The 23,547-nt window shown below is 43.4% G+C and overlaps 1 protein-coding gene across 1 annotated transcript in view; it reads right to left on the bottom strand.

The window, feature by feature from the left end:
- LOC104411008 (extracellular matrix protein FRAS1-like) overlaps positions 1–23,547 on the bottom strand; it is a gene marked incomplete at its 3' end in the record, with an annotated part of 62,195 nt that overhangs the window by 19,929 nt on the left and 18,719 nt on the right. Inside the window, exons 11-19 of the mRNA XM_010021324.1 lie at positions 23,181–23,324; positions 22,623–22,757; positions 15,521–15,664; positions 13,652–13,792; positions 13,195–13,335; positions 12,191–12,364; positions 9,471–9,611; positions 7,309–7,452; positions 176–328 (exon numbers count right to left, since the gene is read on the bottom strand). Coding sequence (XP_010019626.1) covers positions 176–328; positions 7,309–7,452; positions 9,471–9,611; positions 12,191–12,364; positions 13,195–13,335; positions 13,652–13,792; positions 15,521–15,664; positions 22,623–22,757; positions 23,181–23,324 — 1,317 coding nt within the window. The remainder of the gene's footprint in view (positions 1–175; positions 329–7,308; positions 7,453–9,470; positions 9,612–12,190; positions 12,365–13,194; positions 13,336–13,651; positions 13,793–15,520; positions 15,665–22,622; positions 22,758–23,180; positions 23,325–23,547) is intronic.

Here is a 23,547-nt window from a genome sequence, read left to right as displayed (position 1 = left end):
TGCTCCCAGACAGCTTGCAGAGTTATTAGCTAGGAAGGACATCTCTGCCTGCCAGTGCAGTGTCCTGCCAGCTGGATAAAGCTTCCTTACTTAATACAAACCATTTCATGGAACATCTCACAAGGATCCAGGTGGTCCCTTGCAGTTGCTTGAGGCGCCTGTAGGGACTACTCACTTTTGCAGGCACCATTCTCCGCATAGTATCCCACTGGACAATCAGGAATGCAGTGATCCCCCAGGAGCAAGAGACGGGCGTTCTGGCACTTCAGACAGATGCTGCCGGTGTCCCACAGGTTGGCCACACACTGGCGGCACAAAGGGTGGCAGTCTAAAGGAAGCAGGGGATAACAGACACTGTGATCACAGAGAGACAAACCAGAACTGCAGGGGGAAACACAGTGCTAGGAATTCAAGGAAGACATTAGGAATGTAACTTTCAGAGCTCCTTCCTGCTATCTGATGCACAAGGGCTGGGATAAGGTGCTTAATTCTGCACTTCCAGATACCTGTAAGAGATGACTATAAATTGCCACGTTCAAGGAACATTTCTTTCCTCTTGCCTTCATCCCCACTTTTCCTCAACAACCATACTCTCTGCATCTCTCGTGCCCGCTCAAGCATCCTCTTTTCCATCTCTCAGTGAGCTTGGGAAGCTTTGTACGAAGCCAGTTCAAAGCTCTTTGCTTTCCCCAAACCTTTCTCTGATTTTAGGTGCTTCTACCTACAGGTTTCTCTTTAACAAACTATGCTGGCAGCTGTAGGCATTCACCTTCCTCTCCTCCCACTGCTGAAAAACAAAGAGCACAACCTGTACAGCTTTATGATCTTCTCCTGCAGTTCTTACTGTCCAGATTTTCACACACAACCAAGACATCCATACCCTGAAGAGGCCACTGCAGAACTCAAAGCCAAGCCAAGCCAAGAGAGGCATTTACAGTTGCATGAGAGTGCCTCAAAACCGTTTCCTTTTCTCATTTTTCCCCAGCTCGTGTCTCCTGACCTCTGCTTGAACTTACATGCTTCAAAAGGTTTTACAACAAGCCTTTTGTATGCACAACAGTGCAATGTAAGGCAACCTGGAAGCCAAATTAATCCTCATTATGATAATTCAGAAAATTATAAAGGAAATTACTACTGTCTTGAAAGAAATGGAATAATGAGGCTTGATTTGAGTACCCAGCTTCTTGTCAGATTTTCAGAGAGATTTCAACTTTCTGCCTTTTGTTTCTTGTGACAGCACTACTACAGATTGTCAGGCAATCTTATTTTACAAGCTGAAGACGGGCTCACATCAGAGTCCGGGGGAATTCTGCATCCATACCTGCAAGAACATAATAGTCTGACTTCTATGCATCACACGTAGATGATTCTTACCAAACACTGGTGGAAAAGCATGGATGCAGCTCAGAAATAAATGCAATTGCAACTGCATGCAGGGATTTGACGTCATTAAAACAGCAGCTTCCTTCACCTCCTGACTTTAGAGGGTATATAATCTCCTCTAGCTTCTGTCCCATACTCTCAACCTTGCAGATGGGAAATCAAGAGCCAGAGGGGAGGTAAAGGTGTGAGAGAAGAAACATTCTGCTTAAGATAGTGACCCTGTAGGTTCTCAATCCATCGCTGTCAGGACAGCAGTAAGAAAAGCAAAGCAGCACATGAGATCATGATCAAACTCAGTGACAAAGCTCAAAACCTCCTCAGAGGGGTTACTGTAAGGCAGCTTTTGACTGCACAGGAGAAGAACTCGATACCCAGGGCACCATCCAATCAATGTTTACAGCCAAAGATCCCAAACCTGTACTGACATCAGAGCGGAAAGGATCACAGAAGCCAGAAAGGATCACCCAGTGTAGGGTAGAGAGCAAGAACCAAGATTTCACCAAAAAGGCCCTGAGCACCATATGTAATTTGTATGCACAGTGCTAGAGGTGGGGTGAAGAGTTTTATACACTTGTAGTCAACAAATTAACATAAATCCAATTAGTTTCTCATGCTTCCACATCTACCTGGTGATATGTCAACTCCCCTGATTGTTAAAATGAAATACTCCAGTTTAATCTCCTGCCAGAGCCACTGGTCTCTAATAGCAGCTATGGCTAGATATAAGTAACCAAACTCACTGAGTATGGTCAATAGGTCCCATAAACAGAGCATAAAAATGAGACAGAGAAAACTCAAGGGTATCCAAATAACCAGTATCTACTGTAAATAGCTAGATTCTCACAAAGTAATGTTTAAAAAGCTAAGTGTCTACAAAACCAGGTGCTGCTGCAGTAGTTTTCTCTGTGTTGAAAGAGTTCTTTTTCTCAGCTACTGCTTTAGGATAAATCAGCCCCAACACTCTCTTGTTCCTTTGCAAGCCTGTAGATCAAAGAGCACACACCACCAAATAAAACACAGGACTGACACTCATGGTGAGTCTGAGGGATATTGGGGAACTAGTGAGAGTAAAGGAAGAATTGAGGTGCCTTGTTTTGGAAAAGATTATTTAAATTTCTTACAGCAGGCTCTCTTTGAAGCAAGGACTAACAGAAGTGGGGTGTTTTCCTTATGCTTCTCAATAACACTGCACAGCTGTATTTATTTCCTGCTTCTGCCTTCTCCCTGTCAGTCCTCAACTCCAGCTAAGCCAAGTTACTGCCTGTGGGCTTTGGGGTTTTGAAGGCTTCACATCATAGAATCACAGACTGGTTTGGGTTGGAAGGGACCTTAAAGTCATCCAGTTCCAAGCCCCTGCCATGGGCAGGGACACCTTCCACTAGAGCAGGTTGCTCAAGGCCCTGTGTCCAAGCTGGCCTTGAACACTGCCAGGGATGGGGCAGCCACAGCTTCTCATGTTTGCTGCAGGTCAGTTCAACAGAGTTATTTAATAAACTTCTTCCAGAGTCCCACCTGGATTCTCAGGGCAGCATGTCACCCCCTTGCTTGTAGTCCCAAGAACTCCCTTCCCATCTATTTGAGACTACTGACTTGCACCCCACTGTCCACACTGTCTTGCTATCTTTTAAGCTGGATCTGATTTCCTTCTTGTCTATTCACCTCTATACACCCTCCCCTTACCTATCACTTATCTTCCTATAATGCAAATATCATTGTAAAGTAAAATATAATCACTTACATAGATTTCCATTTCCAGAGTTACTTTACTTCCATGCCCACTTTAGCTTTCTCTTAGCAAACAAATAATGCCCTTAATATATGAAAAGTATCTATTATATATTGTTCCTTTGCCTGTCAAGACAAAGGTGGCTGTTTGGGGAGACAAATTCACCTCTGAAGTGTTTGTGATTGCTCATAAAGGAAACCAGAAGCATTTTTACCTCAGTTCCACCATATGCTAAGCAATCAAGCACTTGTGTTGTTTAAATACACCTTCCCTCCGAAGGGCTCTTTAAAAAAAGAAAAAAATCCTGATGCATTTTTTGTCTTATATTCTAAGGTATGAGGTTTAACACACAGCATTACTTGAAATCAGTACTTAAAACACCACGCAGTTTACAGGCATGTCAGCATGCAAACATCCTCCAGCACCTTACAATAAATCCAAACCAGCGTGATTGATTGATTCAGAAGGACATTTTGCACTGACCAGGATTTTTGGTTTGATTAGGTGTTTGGAAGGAGCTTTTTGTCTCTCTTTTAAAAGACACAAAGGAGAATTTGTCACACAGACAAGGGGAGTGAACTCTGAAAGTGCAACCGTGTTTGTAGGGATCTGCTCACACCTTCTGCAAAGGGTGGGAGTTTCTCTAGGCAGTGTAGGGTGGGAAATCCTGGCACAAATGAGCCCAGACCAAAGCAGGGAAATGATGTCCATTTTCCTCCTCTGGCAGTTCAGCTGTTACCTTCTGTAGGAGGTTGCACCCAGTGACTAAGTGGGGTCGAGCCTCTGGCTTCCCTCTTGCTCTGCTCAGGGAAACTCCAGCTCTTTGTGATGGTATCAATTTCTCTTTAAAAGTATGGCAATAGCTCATTAAGTTTACAAGGAGCTGAATGTATTTCTTGTTGTCAGAATGTCCCTTCTGGAATTTTAAGAGCAAGGCAGAAAGGCTTGTTACAGGGACCCCCCTGAGTGAGCTCTTCTGGTTTATCTTTGAACACTTTCACAACAGCCTAAGAAAGCAAAGGCCTGAGGAGCTGAAGAGGGGGATTGGGTGTTCTCTTTCAAGGAAGATGCAGCTGGAAGTTAAGATAGGACCTTGGGGATGTTTTGAGTTTCATCTCACTCCAGCTGCCCTTGCTACTAATTCTGGTAGGTGGTCCTTTGCATCCTGCATGCAGGAAAGATCAACAAGGAAGCCTCAAATCAGTGAGGAAGCCTCAAGACAGGTATATGATTTATCCAAATCAGAAAGGGCAAGGGTTTATGAGCAGGGCAACAGTTTTAGTGATGCTGCTACTTTTTAGACTGGTGACTGCAACGTTTCTTGAAGCTGAAGTTTGTCTTGGACAAGAGGGAGAGGGAAATCAAAGAGTGCTTTCAAACTGGGCAAACAAAAAAAGCAGAAGCCCCAGTACTCAGAAGGAGATGGCTAAAGCCATACACACACTCCTCTACGTACACTTCAGCTATGAAATAAAATTAATCAATTGCTTGCTCTTGAAGAAGACTGGCGCAAATTCAGCATGCCCAAACCACACCATAGAAACTCGCTGATCTTCAGCATCTTGAAGCCATTTTGTCTTTCTTCTGCTTACATTTGAAATGCTGCTTTGATAAACTGCTGAAAACAAGAATTTTTTTAATTTTTTTTTTCCTATTAACAAGGCAAATGTTCCCATCCTCATTCAGGTAACATGTACAATAACAGCATTAATTCACAGGCAATGGTTTCAAGCGACAGTTGGTTTTCTCCACCCTGTATGAAAGATTTTCCCCTGAAAGTCCATAAAGTATGACAGGTGGCTGTAATGCACAACAGTCCCTATAAGTCGTAACACAGTTCTGCCTGGAGGGTCAGGAATTAGAGATAAATGGGAAGATAACTGTAAAAATACATCGCTTTGGGAAGCAAAGGAAGAAGCTTTGTTAGACTCTGATGCAAATCATACATTATGCAAGTGTCAGGAGTTTTAATGTTCTCTTTTATGGGACAGCTGCTCTTTAACTGGTAATTAATAACTTGCAAGGGCAAATTTAGCATTTCAATCAGTACTGACTGAGAAGAATGAGTGAAATTTAACAACCTGGATGTGGAGCTCTTTATCTCTAGCAGAACTGGCAACACATAACCTTCGTTTAAACATCAGACATAAATTTGGCACAAAGATCAGCACATCCCAGACCAAAGCTCAACTTTTTTTAAAGGCAACAAGTAACTATGAAAAAAGTCTTCCCTGTGAGGGTGCTGAGGCACTGGCACAGGGTGCCCAGAGAAGCTGTGGCTGCCCCATCCCTGGCAGTGTTCAAGGCCAGGTTGGACACAGGGGCTTGGAGCAACCTGCTCTAGGGGAAGGTGTCCCTGCCCGTGGCAGGGGGTTGGAACTGGATGAGCTTTGAGGTCCCTTCCAACCCAAAGCATTCTAGGATTCTATATTCCTCTACAACTTCAGTTAGACCAAGAAACATTAACGCATCTATGTGCAAGACCACATGAATATTAAGGGTTCCTATCTGACAAAGAATATCTGTACTGGCCTCCTGAAGGCAGGACTTACTCGAGTGAGTCACACAGCAAAACTAAGGTCGGAAATGGAAGGAGGAAAGGTGTCTACTTATGTTCATAGCATGTTGCACCTGGAAAGCCTCTCTCCTGTTTTGGGGGCATAGATCCAAACACTCAATATTGATACTCAGTGATGCCAGGCACTGTAAACCAAGCCTTGAAAACATGTTTCTGCTTTGAGAAGTCTCCAAACAGTGGACCATGTTCATCACCTACAGGGCTCCAAAGGAAAGCTCGTTAGTTTGCAAGGAAAGGATGCATCACCAGCCTGCAATTGCTTTGGAGCCCAGAAAGCCAGGAAAGGTTCTCTGCAGACAATTCATCACTGTCAGTGCCACATATGTGCAGGTCAAACCTTGCGCTCCACACTGCCTGAACAAGCCCATTTGCAGTTTCAGCTCCTCATTATTCCCAGGCACTGTGACATCTAGCTAATCCCCTGGGATGTGGGGAGCAAGCATATTGCTCCATGACACCTAGCCAAACTTACAGATAACAGCAGTCTAAAAGGGATAATTAAAGCACATAGCATGCAGCAAGCAGCAGAGTAAGCCCTCCTCAGATACCATCCTGGTTTATGATGAATGGCAATAAGATTTTCAGTGAAATTTACAGCTGGAAGATGCATTTCCACAGGCCTTTTTTTCATGGGAAGCATAATGCAAAGTAATGGGAAAATAAGGTGGAAGAAATAAAGTGCATACAGCTATGATGTGACAGGACACTAACAAATACCACTGTAGCCCCAGAAATTTTATAGGACAGAGGCAGCTCTTTACACTAAAATGCTGAATTATTTCCATACTGCAATTACTTGACTGCATGAAACATTTTTATTCCTTAACCTGATTTCCTGTGTACACAGAGCTGTAGTTTAGGACATTTTCCTACTCCTCATATACTTTGTTTCCCACCTCTCTTTGTCTCTGCAGACAAAACAATGCCTGTCGTTTAACACGAAGATGAAGAAATGGTTCATAAAATCAATCTGTGGTGAACAAAGAAACAAGCCTTTCCTAAAAAAAACCCCAACACATATATAAACAAAAAGAAGTCTTGGTGAAAGGGAATCATCTGTCTTAAATTGAGAACAATAGCCTCTGAATAGGTATATTTATTATGCCTAATGCATTTTCCCCTTTTCTTAGGATTACTTATCTCACTTGGAACTGTTCAGCCTAGATTAAGCCTCACACACCATATCTCTTTTTGATAAAGAAAAAAATGGCTTGATAAAGCTCAGGAATTGTTGGAGCAGTTCCCAGGATATATGTTTATACGTGTCTGTGTGATGGATTAAAAGGAATTTTTCTCTTTAGACAGACAAATGCAATCAGTGGCTTCTGATGACAGGCTTAAGCGCAGGCATGGAGCACCCACAAAGTATAACCCCTATACAGAAATCCTATTACCTCCCAAGAATGCACACAGCAATGCTACCTGTGCCATTTTTTTCTTTAAGACCCTTAAAGAAAACTTCTCTGAATCAAAAATGTTTCCTTAACTCACTTTACTGAAGCTCTGTACAGGAGCTAAGCAGCTTTCCTGGCTCTGGGTCCCCCAGGCTTGGCTCTACAATGACACACTGGCCCAGAAAGATCACCACACTGTACGACCTACTCCATCTCCTCTTACTTACCCACACAATATCCCACCAGGTTGAGATACTGCTCTTCCTTGCAGCTAGTCCTGCACTTTCCACTGGCTAGAGTCGCGTGGGGATGGCAGGTTAGGCACTCCAGATCAGAAGGGCCGTGGCATGTCTTGCAGGATGGATGACAGGCTGGGTAAGACAATCAACACTTGTTGTTACGCTCTTGGTATAGTCCACCTTACGCTCTCCCCTCCTCAAAAAGCCAAACCCTATAATAATCATCTACAAAACACAGACATAAAATGATCTCATAGCATCAGTGACTGTAGAGTTGTGGCTTGGAAGGCTCTTACATCCTCATTTTGAATAAACAAGATGAGAAATGAGTTGTCAATTTGAAAACATGATCTGTTCTCTGCATTAATCAAGGTATAGATCTATACAAAACATAAAATACGAAGAGATTAGCCCTTTTATTCCTCTCTCTACCACATGCTTGTGTGCATAAGAGTGGTATGCACAAGGGAGAGAAATTAAACATCTTGGGATTGTATCAACATTATAGTGGCATGAGTTTGGTGTTCACAAGTAGAAAATCCAGGAATGATTTCTGCACAAAGCCCTCCCAGACCAAAACCTACGAAACCTGAATGCCAGGCCAGCTCATTAGCTACCCTGCCTGCTAAAAGCTCAACAAAAGGACTGCAGATAAAGTTGTTAAGACTGCTCAAAAATATTTCACTCAGACTGCTTTTGTATCCTTCCACCTTCAAAAACAGATGCCACGTTGCCATGATTTCCGTGCTGCAGATTTGAGGGAGACAGAAATACTACAGCTAATGATCAGTAAAAAAAAACCCAAAACCTTAAAAACTACTTTTAAAGCTCTGTTATGAATAAAAGCACACAACTTAAAAAATCTCCCACCTCAGGACTCTCCCAGGCCACACACAATTGCCCACTCCCCACATGGACGCTGGGTGTTTAAGACCAAATGTGTCATGTCCCAGCACCTTTCTCAGCTTCTCAGAAATCACGCCCACGAATCCAGACTTCAAAAGGAAGACTCAGTTTTCTTAGACACACCTGTATTAACTGAGCATCGCTGTTCAAAACCCACAGGAGATGTAAGCTGCCAGCAGACAGAAAGATGCTTCTTTCCTGACACTGACATTTTGTTTCTAAGACATTTACATAAGCTTCAAACTGCATAATGCAGCATGCAGCAGTTACCTCAGCTCTAAGGTGGCAGTGCACAACCTCAAACTTGATGAATCTTTACAATAGCTTGCCAAATAAATGTATTTATAGAGTTGTCCCTTGGACAAATAGAGTAATGGACTTTAGAAGAGGTTTCTCTCTCTAAATTTGAGGCCTTCCAGGGAAGCAACCAGTAAATTTCTCCCTCTGCCAGAACAGATAGATGGATGCCTGACCCAATGAATTGATTATAAAATAGGAGACAACTTTCAGTTGACCTTGAAGGGACTCATCAGATTTCAAATGCCTGCTTTTCCTCACCCATCATACTTAGCAGTTCATAATGAACAGCATACCCCCAAAACCACCATTTTTTCAAGGGACAAACGGGATTTAATCGTTGCAGTCACTCAGAAGGTCAGTAATCACATTCACCTGTGTAGATGAGCTCAAACAAGCTGAAGAAAGACCACTTGCAGACTGGTGGGCAAGGCTGAGGCACGAATAAATAATGCTGTCCCCACTATTGATCAGGCATATTCATAGAGTAATGGCTTTTCTCCCCTATCTGCAGAATTCCTTCCTTCTACACTCAGCCCTATAGCCAGGAGTGGATATAAAATACAGGTAATTTATACGGACAATATGCTTATCTAGCCTAATAAAAGCAGACCATTTTTCAGTGTTGCCTGGTAAAGGCTTTTTTCTGTAGTGCACTGGCTAAGAACATCATCTGAGCCTACTGAAATGAAACACAAAATATCTTCAGGGAAACAGTCCACAGGAACAAAATTGATTATAATTTATGATTCAGTGTGTACACCTCTCTCCCATTAGGAGGAGATTCCGTTTCCTGAAATTGGACTATCCTATTCTCCCCTGAAAATACTTAAATAGCCTCATATAAATCTGACAGCACCTCTAATTACATTGAGAAATGCACTACAAAACGTGCACACAACAAAATTCAGCAGTATAAGATGCAGGTGCCTGCATTATGCACTCACAGTAGCAGTGATCTTTGTGGCTGAACAACCCCTCTGGGCACTCAGAGAGGCATCTGCCTTCAAGCAGGACGTGGGAAGACAGACAAGCCGTGCAGTCCTGGGAAGTGTTCCCCACGCAGGCTGCACAGGAGGGATGGCACTCTGCAGGGAAGGCAAAAACAAGGTGACAGACAGGCAAATTATTTCTAGCTTATTTTGGTTGTTACTGTCCTAAAGTATGGCTAGATTGCTTTCTCCCCAATGAAAGTATTTCCTTTAGAGGATTCTCTGCTTGTGAAAGGTTGAAAGGGCAGGAGTACAAAGGTTGTATAGCATGCTTCTTCAAGATAAGGAGCAAGCACAGACAGCTGCATATTTATTCTTCCTTTGCATCCACACAATTCATTACTGAAACTGTGCTGAGATGTACAATGCTGTGTAATTCCATTCTCACTAGAACTGTGGGGGTCTAGAAACTTACCATATTCTGAAATCAACTTTCACTATCACCCTGCCGTTACTCTGGGAAGGAGTTTCTATCCATCATCACTGCATGGTTATCATCAGCCATTCTGGAGCAGTAAGAGCAAATATACACAGAGGTGGGCTGCACACTTTACAGCTAGTGAAGTGGACACTCATTACAAGGACGATTCAGCAAGAATGAAAAGAGTGCAATTAAAAAGTTAGACTTCACTTTTACTGGTACTGATGCTAAACCAAGCCATCGTAAACTAAATAACCTGATTAACTGAATGAACTCATTAGTTAAAAACCTTGTTTATCAGAGTAGTGACTCGAGGCACATGGTCTGTGGTGTGAGTCTTCACTGAACATAAAGAAAGACTTCCTGCCCTCTAGGAAGAAAAGACAGACACAGGGCTGGAAAGAAGAAATGAAATGGAATGAAGTTATCTACACAAGTACACTCAGCTGTCTGTAAGAGAGGCAGGGAGAGAAGCTGGCGATCTTCATCACAAATGCAACATCTCCACAACTCTCTTTGGCTCAAGTGACTCAAACTGTATCAGGGAGAAACTTCTTATGGTTTCATCAGGGAAATTTCAAGCATTAGAGAAATATAGAGATATTTATTTCTGTTGTTTGGTGAGAAATTCCCAACCACACATGTAAAACCTTCAAATCCAGCACTTTAACCCGCTCCTGTTTGACACAGCTAGTGCAGGCAAGGTATACATCTGTTGTGGGTTCACTTTCTCAAAAAGGTGCAACTACGAGCTTTACCTGAGTATTTTACAGGGGTAGCTCAAAGTTTGCAGTCTTGAATCTTCATACCCTTCTGCAATAAATCAAACTGCTATTGTAATGCCATTACTATAATGGCAGAGCTAATAACACATGGGCCTGTGCCGGCATTCTTGCCCACTGGCATAATTCAGCACTGCCACTGAACTCTGCTCAGACCTGTTTGTACAGGTCTGTTCACCCACCTGAGGCAGTGCTATATGGATTTCTTCACTCTTATTTCTATACTATAACCTGGACTCAGCCAAGAAAACCCATTAGATGCCAGGGGAATCTGAATGCCAATCTGAATGGATTGGAGGCTTTACACTAATGCCTTCAGGTATTAATTCAAAGCATTATGGTCTGTGTAGGTTACTGTTAAAGACAGAATCATTCCACCCCCCCAAAAAATGCCATCTCTTCCTCCCTTAAGATCCGTTAAGGCAAAAAAATTAGCTTGTACAGACACTTTCCCCTGAGTTGAGATGAAGAGATAAAATAAAAACAAATGGATTTGAAATTCTGACCACTTGTACAAGATGTTTTTTCAACACAAATAAACAGCCATCTGTAGCATTGTTGCTACTGTTACTACTATTACTTTACTTAAGCACTGTAGAGTCACTCTCTCCATTCCTGCGAGAGTACTTCCACCCTCTGATTTCCACAGGGGGAAATCCCTACCATTTCTGAAAGTATTATTTCTCCTTAGGCTTAGGGTGGGCTGTGTTGGCACAAGACGTTCAGTCTAACCTCTCAGCCTGCTTCTGTCTGCATTGTTTTCAGGATACTGCAGTATGTTTGTTGTAGCAATATTCACACTGGCTGCCACAAGCTCTGTACAGCCAGGCTGGCTTCCTGATCCACCCAGTAAAGTCTTTCATGAAGCCCACCACAGTTTTCTCTCAGAGGGGTGGGAAACCACATATATATCCCAAATGCCCACCACATTTGCCTCTTTTCCAAACTCTAGCCTTCACGGAAATGCTTCCTACTTGGTATTTCAGGACCAGTGATGGCATATATGCTGCAGGGCATGTATCAGAAGAGCATCCTCAAAAGACAAGACTGCTGTGGGATGTCTTGACCTGCTCCAAGGGCTAACAAGGAGAAAGCTCAGTCTTTTCTGAAAGGGATTTAAGGACTGACCCTGCTTCAAAATATGTCAGCGGTAAAAATCAAATACTCAACCTCAGTGAAAAGAAAGCTAAGCTCACCTAAGCCAAGCTGTGCAGACTCGAACAGTCATTTAAAACCAAAAAAAACCAAACCCTGCATCCCTTAGTCATAAATTACATGTACAGTGTATTTTCCCTCAAAAGTACTGGTATATGCCATTGTCTGAAAGTTACTGAGTTTAAACACTCATGACTCCATCAAGGCAAACACAGCTCAGATGACATAACGAGCTAACAACATACAAAATCACCCTGAACACCCAAACCCCAGTGCAGCCCTGTGGCTTCGAACAGCCATTCCCATCCTCTACTCACCTCTGCAGACTCCTGTGTTGTCCATGTAGAACTGGGCTTGGCAGTGAGAGAGGCAAAGGCCATGTAAGGCTCCTACCATAGGCTGGTGAGGCTGCAGCACATCACCTGGTGCCCTGCATTCCTGGCAATGAGAGGCCCCCGGGCCAACACAGGTGCGGCAGGATGGGTGGCAGCCTGTGCACAGGTCAAGAGAGCAGTCAGAGGCACAGCTCCAGGAAAAACACTGGTTTGGACCCTCTTGTTCTTTCCTCTTTCCAATTCTGTATTGCTGTAGACAGTCTGATACTCAAAGAGCTAGCAAAGAGCATACGCTTTGCAGCAACTCACCAGCTAAGAAATCTGTTCCATAAAGAGATGGGGTGTTGTACTTTCTATAACAGAACAGGGATTTTAAAAAGATAGCTTGACATCTTTCCCCTCAGCCCCAAATAACAGCTCTTTCCTTGAATAAAGCTGATGAACAAATAATGCTGGGAAAACCTGCAGTACCATGCCACAGGCAGTCAATTTTCCTTTAATTTCTGAACTGCAATGGGGAACACAATCTCACTAGGAGAGACAGCAAGAGATGACAGTCTGAAGGGCTCACAGAAAGCATAACTTCATCTTCCCAATTTTCAGGTTTTCCACTGCTGCAAAAATGACCTCGGTCATAGCAAACTAAGTAGGTGTGTTGTAGACTTTCATCCACCTCTTAGCTCATGTCAAGAAAACCTGGAAGCAACGTATGGTTATTTCAACAGAACAGGGGGAAGAAAAGTCCCCAGAATAAATAAATCCTGAGGGTGTGAATGCAGAAAGTATTTGAGAAAATTTGGGGTTTTTTTTCTCAAAGTAGAAAACAATCACAAGGCAAACACAATGAGGAATTACTCATTGACCAGTTATGCATAGGATAAAGGATCAGCATCATAGCTGGGTACTCTTAGCACAGCTCAACAAAAGCCAGTATAGGTACACTGGTTTACAGCAGCTGAGGAACTTACTCCAGGTATGTAGCTTACCCTTGCAGACATGATGATCCTGGTAAAAACCCTCTCCACAGCTCTGCAGGCACTGGCCCCACCGCAACACCAGAGGAAAGGAACAGGAGGTGCAGTGAGTGGCCAGACTTCCCTCACATGTGGAGCATGAATCATGACAAGCTGACAAAGAAACAAAGTACACAGATCTGAAACATCCTGGGTTTTCCCTTGATTTTTTTCTCCTTAAGATTTTTTTCTATCCTCCTTGAGTGTTGCTGACTACGGCCCCCTCCAGCCAACAATCACAATTCCCAGCTGTCATGATATTGGGCTACGCAAACTAAAGAGAGCAGAAGTACACCTGTATTAATAACTAGTAACAGTAATAACTGTCACTCATACGGTGTTTTGAATATGAATCTCAGTGTGTCTTAATATGCTTCACAAGGCAAGGAGCTGACAGCCTTAGGAAGAGTCATGCAAATACGCCTCTTACCTCTGCATCTTCCATGGCTACTTGGGAAATAGCCAGCCGGGCACTCTGAAATGCACTTCCCATCATGTAGGAACTTATCTGAAGCACAGGTCAAACATCTGGGTTGGTCTGAGTAGCATGTTTCACAGGACTGGTCACAAGCTGCCCAAAAGGATAGCTCATTAATGAAATGCACTCAATGAGCAAAGAGCAACAGAGCCACCAACATGGCCACATAGATAAAATAAGCCGAACCATGTCTTGTCCCAAAGAAAGACACCTTTAAACGTTGCTATCCAGCACAAGTAACATTTCACACTTCCCTGGAATAAGTAATGATATTCATGGAAGTAGATGTGTGAGTGCAGACAGGCTTCCACTGACCTGTATCCCGTCTAGGACTCTGAGTAAGTAGAAATACCAGGAATGGGTCTACACCAGTGCTCCCTTCCATCCTGACATAACTCCTGCAGCCAAGGCAGTATGTTTTTCCTGCTCACCAACAGTTTGTGAAGAGACAGCACCATTCTGAATGATTTTATGTATGAAAACCACCTCATAACTCTTTGTACAACTAGCATCAGTTACCGGACTGTTCAGGAAGTAAAAGGTGGAGGAAAAGTTGGTTAAAAAAAATGTAAACCCCCCCTTTCGGCAAGTCAAAGTTTTAAGTGTGAAAGTGCATCTAAATTCAAGCATGACAAAGTTTCTTACCAATTCCTGCAGTCTGTATTTTCCCAGGCAGTCAGTTCCTCAGATAACTGACCTGTTACCTAAGAGCACTATGAACCTCTGGCTTCCCTAAGTCAGCAACACTAGTGCTGCTGTATATTCACAAGAGCCAAGCATTTTACTGAAACCATTTGTGTTTCTTTTCACCAAATGGTCTGCCCTCTTAAAACAGCTTACACTTCTCCGGTTGGGTATCAAAATGCATGTTTTTGGTAGAAGATGCAAGGCCTCAATCCTGGAGGCTGTGAGGAACAGCTACGCAGTTTTGAGGAAATCCCTGGCAATGAAAATCAACATTATGGTCAAGCTGCATCTCAGTTAAATTTTCTTTCGAGCTTAAATGATTTTCAGCTACAGATGTAAGATTTCAAGCCTGGACACTTCCAAACACAGGTGACTAATATTTACTGGTATAGACATCAAACCAAACTGAAGAGGAACCTGGCCAAAGTGAAATTCATCCAGAAGTGGTCAGAACAGCAATAACTTTGTCAAGACCCTCCAAGGTCTGAAGCCCTCTATAGCTAGCTGTGGCTCAGACCTGCATGAAGGCAGAAAATCCCTATGTCATCTCTACTGACTCCGCAGGACAGTCCTGCAAAGCAGCCGCCAGGAGGTGGCTGCCAGCAAACCCCAGACTTGACCTGAATGGCTGTGGCAGATTTTACATTATTTATTTATTTGAGATTCTTCCCCCCTTTCATTATCTGTTTGACCTAGGTCTTTTAATTTCCTCCAGCCATCTCTTCCCCTTTTCTCAGCAAACCTTCCCAGCTCCCCAGTCTCATCTGTTGTGCAGGTATTAGTTACTGTGATGCTGAATTATAATCAAATTTACAGAAACCTGCTGGCAAAAGCCATTTTTCTTCATGCAGACAAATGGATTTGTCAAGCCCTGAGAAACAACTCAGTTAGGCTTTCAAGCTGTTCAGTGAGGGGGAAAAAAACCTTAAACCTTTCAGCATCTGATTAACTTAAATGAATTAATAATCTTACAAACGGCAGCTTTCCTCATCTGATATTTATGCACAAGGTGCATCGGCCTTCTTAGACGTGAGCAAAACCACAGCTGCTGCACAGCTAAATGAAATATTGATTCCTTTTTTGCAGAGCACTTCTCAAACTTCTTGCAATTGGAGGAAGAAAACAGGTATTTACCACTGCAGATTCCACCCTTGGTATAAAATCCCCGTCCACAGCTGGCCACGCAGAGCCCTGCTTTTACCATGTGTGATGGGTCTTTGCAGGCCAAGCAGTTGTTCTCAGCAGCACCCCAGCAAGAGGAACAGGACTCGTGACAAGCTGCAGGGAAGAAAGGTGCAGGATTAACAAACAATCACCTTCCAACCATCTCTTTAAAATGAAGAGTTTGCAGTAATCCACTTTCTTGTGCAGTTCTGTTCCTTAAATTCACAGGCATTCCCTGCTTCAAAAAAGGAGAACAAAAAAACGTCGTTAGTACGTTTTATCCCAGCCACCTCAGGGGTACCATTTATAGCTTAATTTTGTACGTGCAATATGACACGCAGTATGATTACATGTAGCTGTAATCAGACTAGAAGGAGTGTTGGTAACACTGTTAAATCCTGTTCATCCTGGTGCTAGGGGCTGTACAAGCACAAAGGGAAAAGGGAAAAGATCCCATCACATGCTACTTAAAAAATGCAATCAGATCTTTGCAGTGATTACTGACATTACCCCAGCTTCATGTACAAACACAGAATTAGGCTGCAGGGCTGCAATCAAAATCCTACTAGATTAAAACCAAGAGAGCCCACTTCCAGAAACAACTTCTGCCCTTCCAGGACTCTGAACGGGAGCAGAAGAACCGATTTCTAGCTGTTGGTTGATCTGGTCAAGTAGGGCAGAAGGCAGAAATCCTGACATGATCAGACTGAGTAATTCCTGGGGAAAGGCAGGAACTGGGTAAAGGTCTGGTACAGCAGGCACTGCCTATCTTTTCCTTGACATTGCCAGCAGAAGAGAAGGGGCATTCCGTCATGGAGTTGAGATACCAGGTACTTTTCTCTCCGGGTGAGCCATGGTTGGGATGCAGTAATATTTTGGGTATTCCTGAAGTATATCATGTTCCTGCAATGCAGGCAGGATAAATGCCCTCTCTGTGGCATTTGGGTATAGGAACACAGAGGCAGAACAAAGTGATCCTCAAGCATGATCGTATCATAGAATCACAGACTGGTTTGGGTTGGAAGGGACCTTCAAGCTCATTTAGTTTCATCCAGTTCCAACCCCCTGCACAGGCAGGGACACCTTCCACTAGAGCAGGTTGCTCCAAGCCCCTGTGTCCAACCTGGCCTTGAACACTGCCAGGGATGGGGCAGCCACAGCTTCTCTGTGCAATTTGTGCCAGTGTCTCACCACACTCACAGGGAGGAACTTCTTTCTGACGTCTGATCTACATCTCCCCTCTGTCAGTTTAAAGCCATTCCCCCTCGTCCTACCACTCCAGGCCCTTGTAGAAAGCCCTTCTCCAGATTTCTTGTCAGCCCCCTTAGGTACTGGAAGGCTCATTTACAATTAAACTATTAACTATATGGAGATCAATTCTGCCTCCCCAAAGAGCTGTTGACTGAGCCACCTTATTACCTTATTTGAAGCTGTACAAGTTCTGCTGTGAGGGAAATTCAGTCCACTGTGGCTCCTGCTGATGGAATCCATGACGCAGACTCATATTAAACCCTGTGCCATCAGTGCTTGCAGGAACTGCAAATTACAGTTCTTGTAGCTATTAGATTTCTTTCTCAATTACACCCAAATATGTTCCAAAGATGTTGTTACTTTATTATTTCACAATAAGGCAGGTACCTGCTTGTGCTCCCAGACCAAGGCAGGTGAGCGAAATCAGAACTTTATGACATTTACCCTCTATCCACAGACATGTTGAAAGTTGCAGCCACAGAAGGAAAACTCATGTCTGATTAGTCTCAGTGTAAGGAAGGAAAATAGCAGCTCAGCCACATAACTAAGAGCACATTTACACACAGAACAGTGACAAAAGCAAACACCTTCCTGCCAAATAAACACTCTAAGTGAGAGACAATTCATCCTCTCCCCAATAAGAAGGGAAATTTTTTGCCATAAGTAAGTTTACAGCAAACCAGTGATCACCACTACTTGAACTCACTCCTGTTTTGCATGGTTTCTACGCTTCTTCTGTCTGCTTCAGGCCATGGTTACTCTTGGATATGACATGAGATGGAGCACCTATGTTTGTGCTTACATATGAGTTGCACTGCACAACTTAACATAAACACCCCAGTTTAGTGGATGCCACTGCTCCTCGAGGCAGGGAAATGTTATTACCTCCATCTCCTATGTACAGAATTGAAACACAGAGACAGGACATGACATGCATGGGGTTAGAACAGGGAGCGTTCAGGGGGTCAGAACAAGGGACATTTGACTTCATGCCGAGCACACGGTCCTTTGATATTCTGGATGTTCCTTCTCCACACTTCCACCTTCCTTTATTTTCCCTTTTCTCATCTTCTTCTACTGCCTTGTAACTAGCTGTTTGCTTTCCCCCTTCTCACCTTGCTGAATCTTTTTTCCCCCCACCTTATTCCCGATCTCTCCAGAATGCTGTGGCTCTCCTAGCTCCTGAATAGTTTTATGTGAGGAGTGTCTCATAAGGATGCTGGGCATCCTGTACCTGGAAGGATCTTCCCCCTGAATCCTACCGCAAGTGCCATCACCACCTATCAAGCACATCTAATTGTGGTTGAATCAATCACAACACAATGTTGTTTTCAAACACAGTGTTCCAATTCCAAACATCCCATCTCAAGGTAAAGATTGTACACACTTTTCTACTCCAGTTAATAATTTCCCTTGCTGATAAAAAGTTGCATCTCATTCCAGCTTGGATGATTCTCAGGGCGTGTCTACACTCAAAAGTTAACTGCAGAGTTCATGCTGCAGATTCTTAAGTACTCAATGTCCTCACTTCACCTTCCAGATGTGAGCATTTTGCTCCTCCCTGAGCTCATTCTAACTTTCAACATCTTCTTGAAAGAGTGAACACCAGGACCTGGATGCTCTAATGATAGACTTCCTACTGCACAGCTCAACCCTCTTGCTGTTAACCTGCCTCAGTATGTTGACACATCAACACACCCAGTTATGTTCAAAGCTCTCAACTCCTCTCTGGAGATGCTGCTCTTTTCCCAGAGACACTTTTCTCTCCTGTCTGCCTGGCTCCCAGGTTCCGTTTTTAAACAGTCAGCCTTGCACACAGCTGTATTAAAAACACACTTTTGAAGATAGCCAGGTCAGTTGGGCAAATGTGCTTCAGCTCCTGCCATGCACCGTTTGCTGCCTGCACTAGACCAAGTGCTCCTGAGTACTTCCTCACCTCATTCCCTCAAGCAGCTGCCTCAAGCACACTCCCAGTGTCATACTTCTAGTGGAGAATCTTGCAACAACCAGACTGTAGCCAGATAAGGATGCAAACCAACACAGTCTACAGGCTAGAGGAGTTTAAGATCTTATTTCACTCCCTTTCTCCAGTTCCCAGTGGCTCTTATTGGTCCTTGGCAAAGATCCTGCAAACCTGCTGCTGGGCATCAGAGCCGCTTTCAAGTCTTGTAGTGAGGCAGCTGTTGTGTCAAAATTGCATGTCTTCCTAGACAGTGGATGACTTGTGTGGTATCTCAGCTACAGAAAGGCTACGGAGAGATGAAGTACAACCGACCATCAGACCTTCTGAGAAGCTGCAGTGAATTTGGCAAACTGATGTGAAACAGACCCTCTGGACTTCAAGCTACTAGACAGAGTCCAGGCCCAAATGGCTTCTTTGGGACAGAAATGGACAAAATCCAAGTAGCAGAGCTTGGAAGAAAGGAAGGAAAGGAGAAAAAAAGCAACCTGATTTTTAGCAAGAGAGACACATTTAGCATTTGGAAGCAGCGCAAAAGAATTAAGGACCAGTAACAATTTCCTCAGGTGAGCCAACAAAAAGAAATGCTTGCAGCAAAAGACTCAGGTCTAATGCACTGCTCCAGTTACCAAGCTCTGCTCCGCAAGCCCTCCCCATGAAGAGCCTCCCTGGACTCATCCAACACAGCCATTTCTGTATGTGAGGTGGCAAGTGCCTCCAGGAGTTATCACCTGCCAGTCTCCAGGTGACAGACATGCCCGGCCTGATTCATGCTCCTACAGATACAATCCTTCACTTCTCCTGCTTGCAGCGACACATACCAGGCAATTCATTTTCAGATGTCTTGATGACTTTTTTTGTCACAAGTCCAGCAGCTACTAAATCCCAGCCAATATCTCCACTCTGCCATCAGATGGTACAACTGCAGCTGGAACTGTACGCAATGGGCCCCCAGGACCTGGGTTCATACAGCTGGAAGAGCAGCCTCAACCCATTTCTGCCCTGCGTGGCTCCACACTCCAGTGGCTCCTGAGCCAATGGGTCTTTTTCTCTCCTGTCTTACTTAGGGTGTAATGAAGTGCCACAAGTCCAGGCTTTTGGAAGATGAGAGGTCCTACAAAGTGATGTTTCTGTTCTTTCATGATTGGCCAGAAGCCACAGAATCAACTAAAGATCCACTCACCAAACTGTGTGCTATCTGCACCAGTGCCAGTGTGACATTCCTAGGTTTGATGACAGCAGGAGGGCTAACAGGTATCCCAGCAAGAACACAGGAAGAAGTCCATGCTTGGCTTTGGAAAAGCACAAATGGGGTCCAACCACGCTATGCCAAATGGTACCATTAACCACCTCTAACCTGCCCTCCCCACCGTGAGCTGGGCAGGCTCAGCTCAGTCATGTTCCGTGTTCATCCTCGAGGTGACCCCCAGCAGCCAGATACGGCAGAGAAGAGCAGGTCATGGATAAAAATCCAAGAGCTTTGCTGCAGAGTGAGACGGATCTGTTAGTGTCAAGTTACACATTTCAACATTCACGTTTTGGGAGATCAAAGCAGAAACACTTGAGTTCTACCTAGGCTTTTGAATAATCTTGAAAACATAAATAATTAAGTCAGAAAAATGCACTGAGAGCGCTGAACACTGCAAGTCCTTCGAGCCTCTCTGTTGACCAGGCAAGCATCTTTTAGTTTCGCTTCCCTTTGCTTTGCCTTTGGTGGGGGATTTCTTAACTGTTTCCACAGCTTATTTCTGACACCACTCTGCTCAGAGCCTGATACGCACTGATCCATGATTGTCAAATACACTGCTATATAACTGAACCTATGACCTTTTATCCTCAACTTTATTTTCTCTTAATGGTTTTAATACTTTACAGAAGCAGGTGAAGGGACGAGAGCAGGAAACAACCCTGGCACAGAGATCAAACAACTGTATTCTGAAATTCAAAATAGATTCAATTAAACCAGATGTTATGAAACATGGGCAAAAAGAAAGACCAACTCATTGTACTTTGTTACAACGCAGCCAACACCGTTTCAACAATAGGATGGAGTAAAAAGCTTGGTCTTACAAGTCTTTTTCATCTCCAAAGCAAATTTCTCAAGAGGGAGTTTACTGGAACTATAGCAATGAGCACAATCTAGTTCATTCTTTTTGTGCTTTTGGGATGTGCTTATCGCAGATGTTAAAACCATTATAAGAAAAATATTTCTGAGCAGTCCAAGGGTCATTCAGGCACTCAGAATAGAGATTTGTAAAAACAAAGAGAATACAAAGAAAGAGTGAATGGCAATGAATTATGGACCATATCTGAAATTTAAGACTTTCTCCACTGGTTTGACTTTATGCAGAAAATGCAGCCAGGCAGAACTAAAGCAAATGGGTTTAATTCCCCTGAGGAAAGAGGAGCAAATTTTCCCAGCAGCTTTCAGCTACAAGCATGCGTGACTGCAAATTTGGATGGAATGTACAATCAGTAATCTATAAACCAGTACTAAAACAAAACATTAGCCTTCCCCTACTGCTTCAGCAGTACATGGGCACTGCCAATTAAAACACCAGGAGCAGGTGGAAAGGAAATGGTAAAATAAAAACAAATGAAGTAGAAGATTATGTGATACTTAAGTCTATAAATTCTTTTGGACTGGGTCTCTTTTCTATTTATACATGCACAATGGGGCCCCAGTCTATAGTCACTGCTGAGGGACAGAGGTTTTTCAGACTTCCAAAACCTGAAAGAAATGGTCAGCTCTTCAAAGAAAACCACTTCAGAAAAGGAAGCCAGACTTAGAATCCAAAGTGCTTTCCCCTGAAATCTGCCCAAAGCCCTAAGCCTATATTTCATTTTAAGCAGGAGGGCTAGTTCCAAAGAAATTAAAGCATTGGCTCAAGAAGTTAAGCATGTGCTCCACCCCTTTGCTGAACTACAGGTGCAGAAATAATTCGAAGCTTTTTAAAAAAGGCCAACATCAAGAGCAAAAAAGTGTTAACTTTAGAGGAAACAATTAAACTGCCATGATGGAAAAGTAGCTGCCTTACAGTTTCGGAAAAGTACACGTATTTCAAAAGAGCAAGGGAAACTCATAAAAGCACTGACATAGTTCCATCAAAGAGAAAACTGTAACTTCCCAATCTTACTCTCAGTCTTTCCAATTACTAAAATATAGGATTTAGACACATCTCAGCATTTTATAGTATTACTAATTCACTTTCTAAACATGCTTTTTGAGAACAGTCGTCCTATCAACTTTCATGAAGAGCGCACCATATGAAACAAATATACTGCAGAACAAAGCAAAAACCTCCCAAAAAGTATTTTCTGTGAGCTTTTCTGAGTCCTACCAAGCCCCAATCCCTCCAGCACGTTTTCTATGCCGCTCAAAGTACCATCTCCTGAAAAGTCTGGCATTAGCTGCTGCAGTTAGCCTGGACTCAAAGAAAACCCCCATGGCTCAGATTGCCAGGCATGGCTCAGAGTGTTATATCCTTAGTAAAATCAGTGCATGCAGCTTGCTCTGTACACCCTTAACACCACACAACCCACAGTCACATTTCCAAAAGAGAATTCTGAATTGAAAGAGGACAGTGGTAAAAATTGGCAGTGTTCAAAAGCAGAGAGTTTTAGACCAACAGCACTGATCCACTGAGGATTTTTAACTAATATTTCTCCAACCAGTAATCAGTTTTACACTGCATGACATCATAGTTCCTCTGTTCACTCCTTCCTTTACTCTAGTGTGAACATTAACACCTATGTCAACAGCAGATCCCTCAGCAGAGAGTATATCTAAGAGCTTGGGTATAGCTTTTGTCTGCTATTTTGCTATCACAAAGCACTGCAGTCTTTCTGGCTTGGACTTACCTGTGCAGAGTCGCTGATCCTGAAAGTATCCCTTTCCACACGAGGTCACACACTGCCTGTTCCTCATGAGCAGCGGTGCCTGGCATGAGGAGCACTCAAATCCATTGGTACAGGTTGAGCATGACTCATTGCAGACTTCCAAGAGAAAGAAGAAAGATCAGAGAATCATAAATCATATACTGGTTTGGGTGGGAAGGGAGCCGAAAGCTCATCTAGTTCTAACCCCACTGCTACAGACAGGGATACAATGGACCAGGTTCCTGAAAGCCCTGTGGCCTTGAACACATCCCAAACATCTTGATGCAGCAAGACTCCCCTGCTCTGATACAAGGGAACAATTTTGCCTCATTCTGACAGGTAAGTTTGAGAATTTGCACTTTTCTGGGGCTCCTACCTGGAAACCTCAAGGCCACGGTTAATACTCAGTACGTGCCTGAATGCTTTTCCAAACAAAGCCTGGCAATCTTATAATAAGCCTGTGAGATCTTACAAACAAGAGCACAGCATGCAACAGAGAAGAAAGTCATCTGACAGGATATAAGCCTTTGCAGAAATTACCTAAGCAAGCACCCCCATCCTGGTAGAAGCCCAATTCACATATCTCCACACAGCGCCCATTCTGCAGCTGCTTCCTTGGGTCACGACAGGCATTACAGTGATCAAAGGAATGAGAGCAGGTCAAGCAGTCTGGGTGGCACTCAACTGGCACAAAAGAAAGATACAAAGGTAAAAACCATCAGCAGTGTTTTCAGTCAGGAAGGCACAAAACAATGCATAATCCAAAATCAAACTGAAATTCATTACTTATTTCTATTGGTGATTTAACGTGTGTTAGTTTTGGAGTAGATTTTTCTTTCCATGATTGCATAAAGCGGGCTAAATATTATATTGCTGTATTCTAGCATGGGAGAAGTTATTACACAGC

Source organism: Nestor notabilis, unplaced genomic scaffold, assembly GCF_000696875.1.
Source record: "Nestor notabilis isolate BGI_N333 unplaced genomic scaffold, ASM69687v1 scaffold7909, whole genome shotgun sequence".
NCBI classification, from domain to species: Eukaryota; Metazoa; Chordata; class Aves; order Psittaciformes; family Psittacidae; genus Nestor; species Nestor notabilis.
The sequence above is the reverse complement of the archived record's forward strand: the minus strand, read 5'-3'. Positions and strand labels throughout refer to the sequence as shown.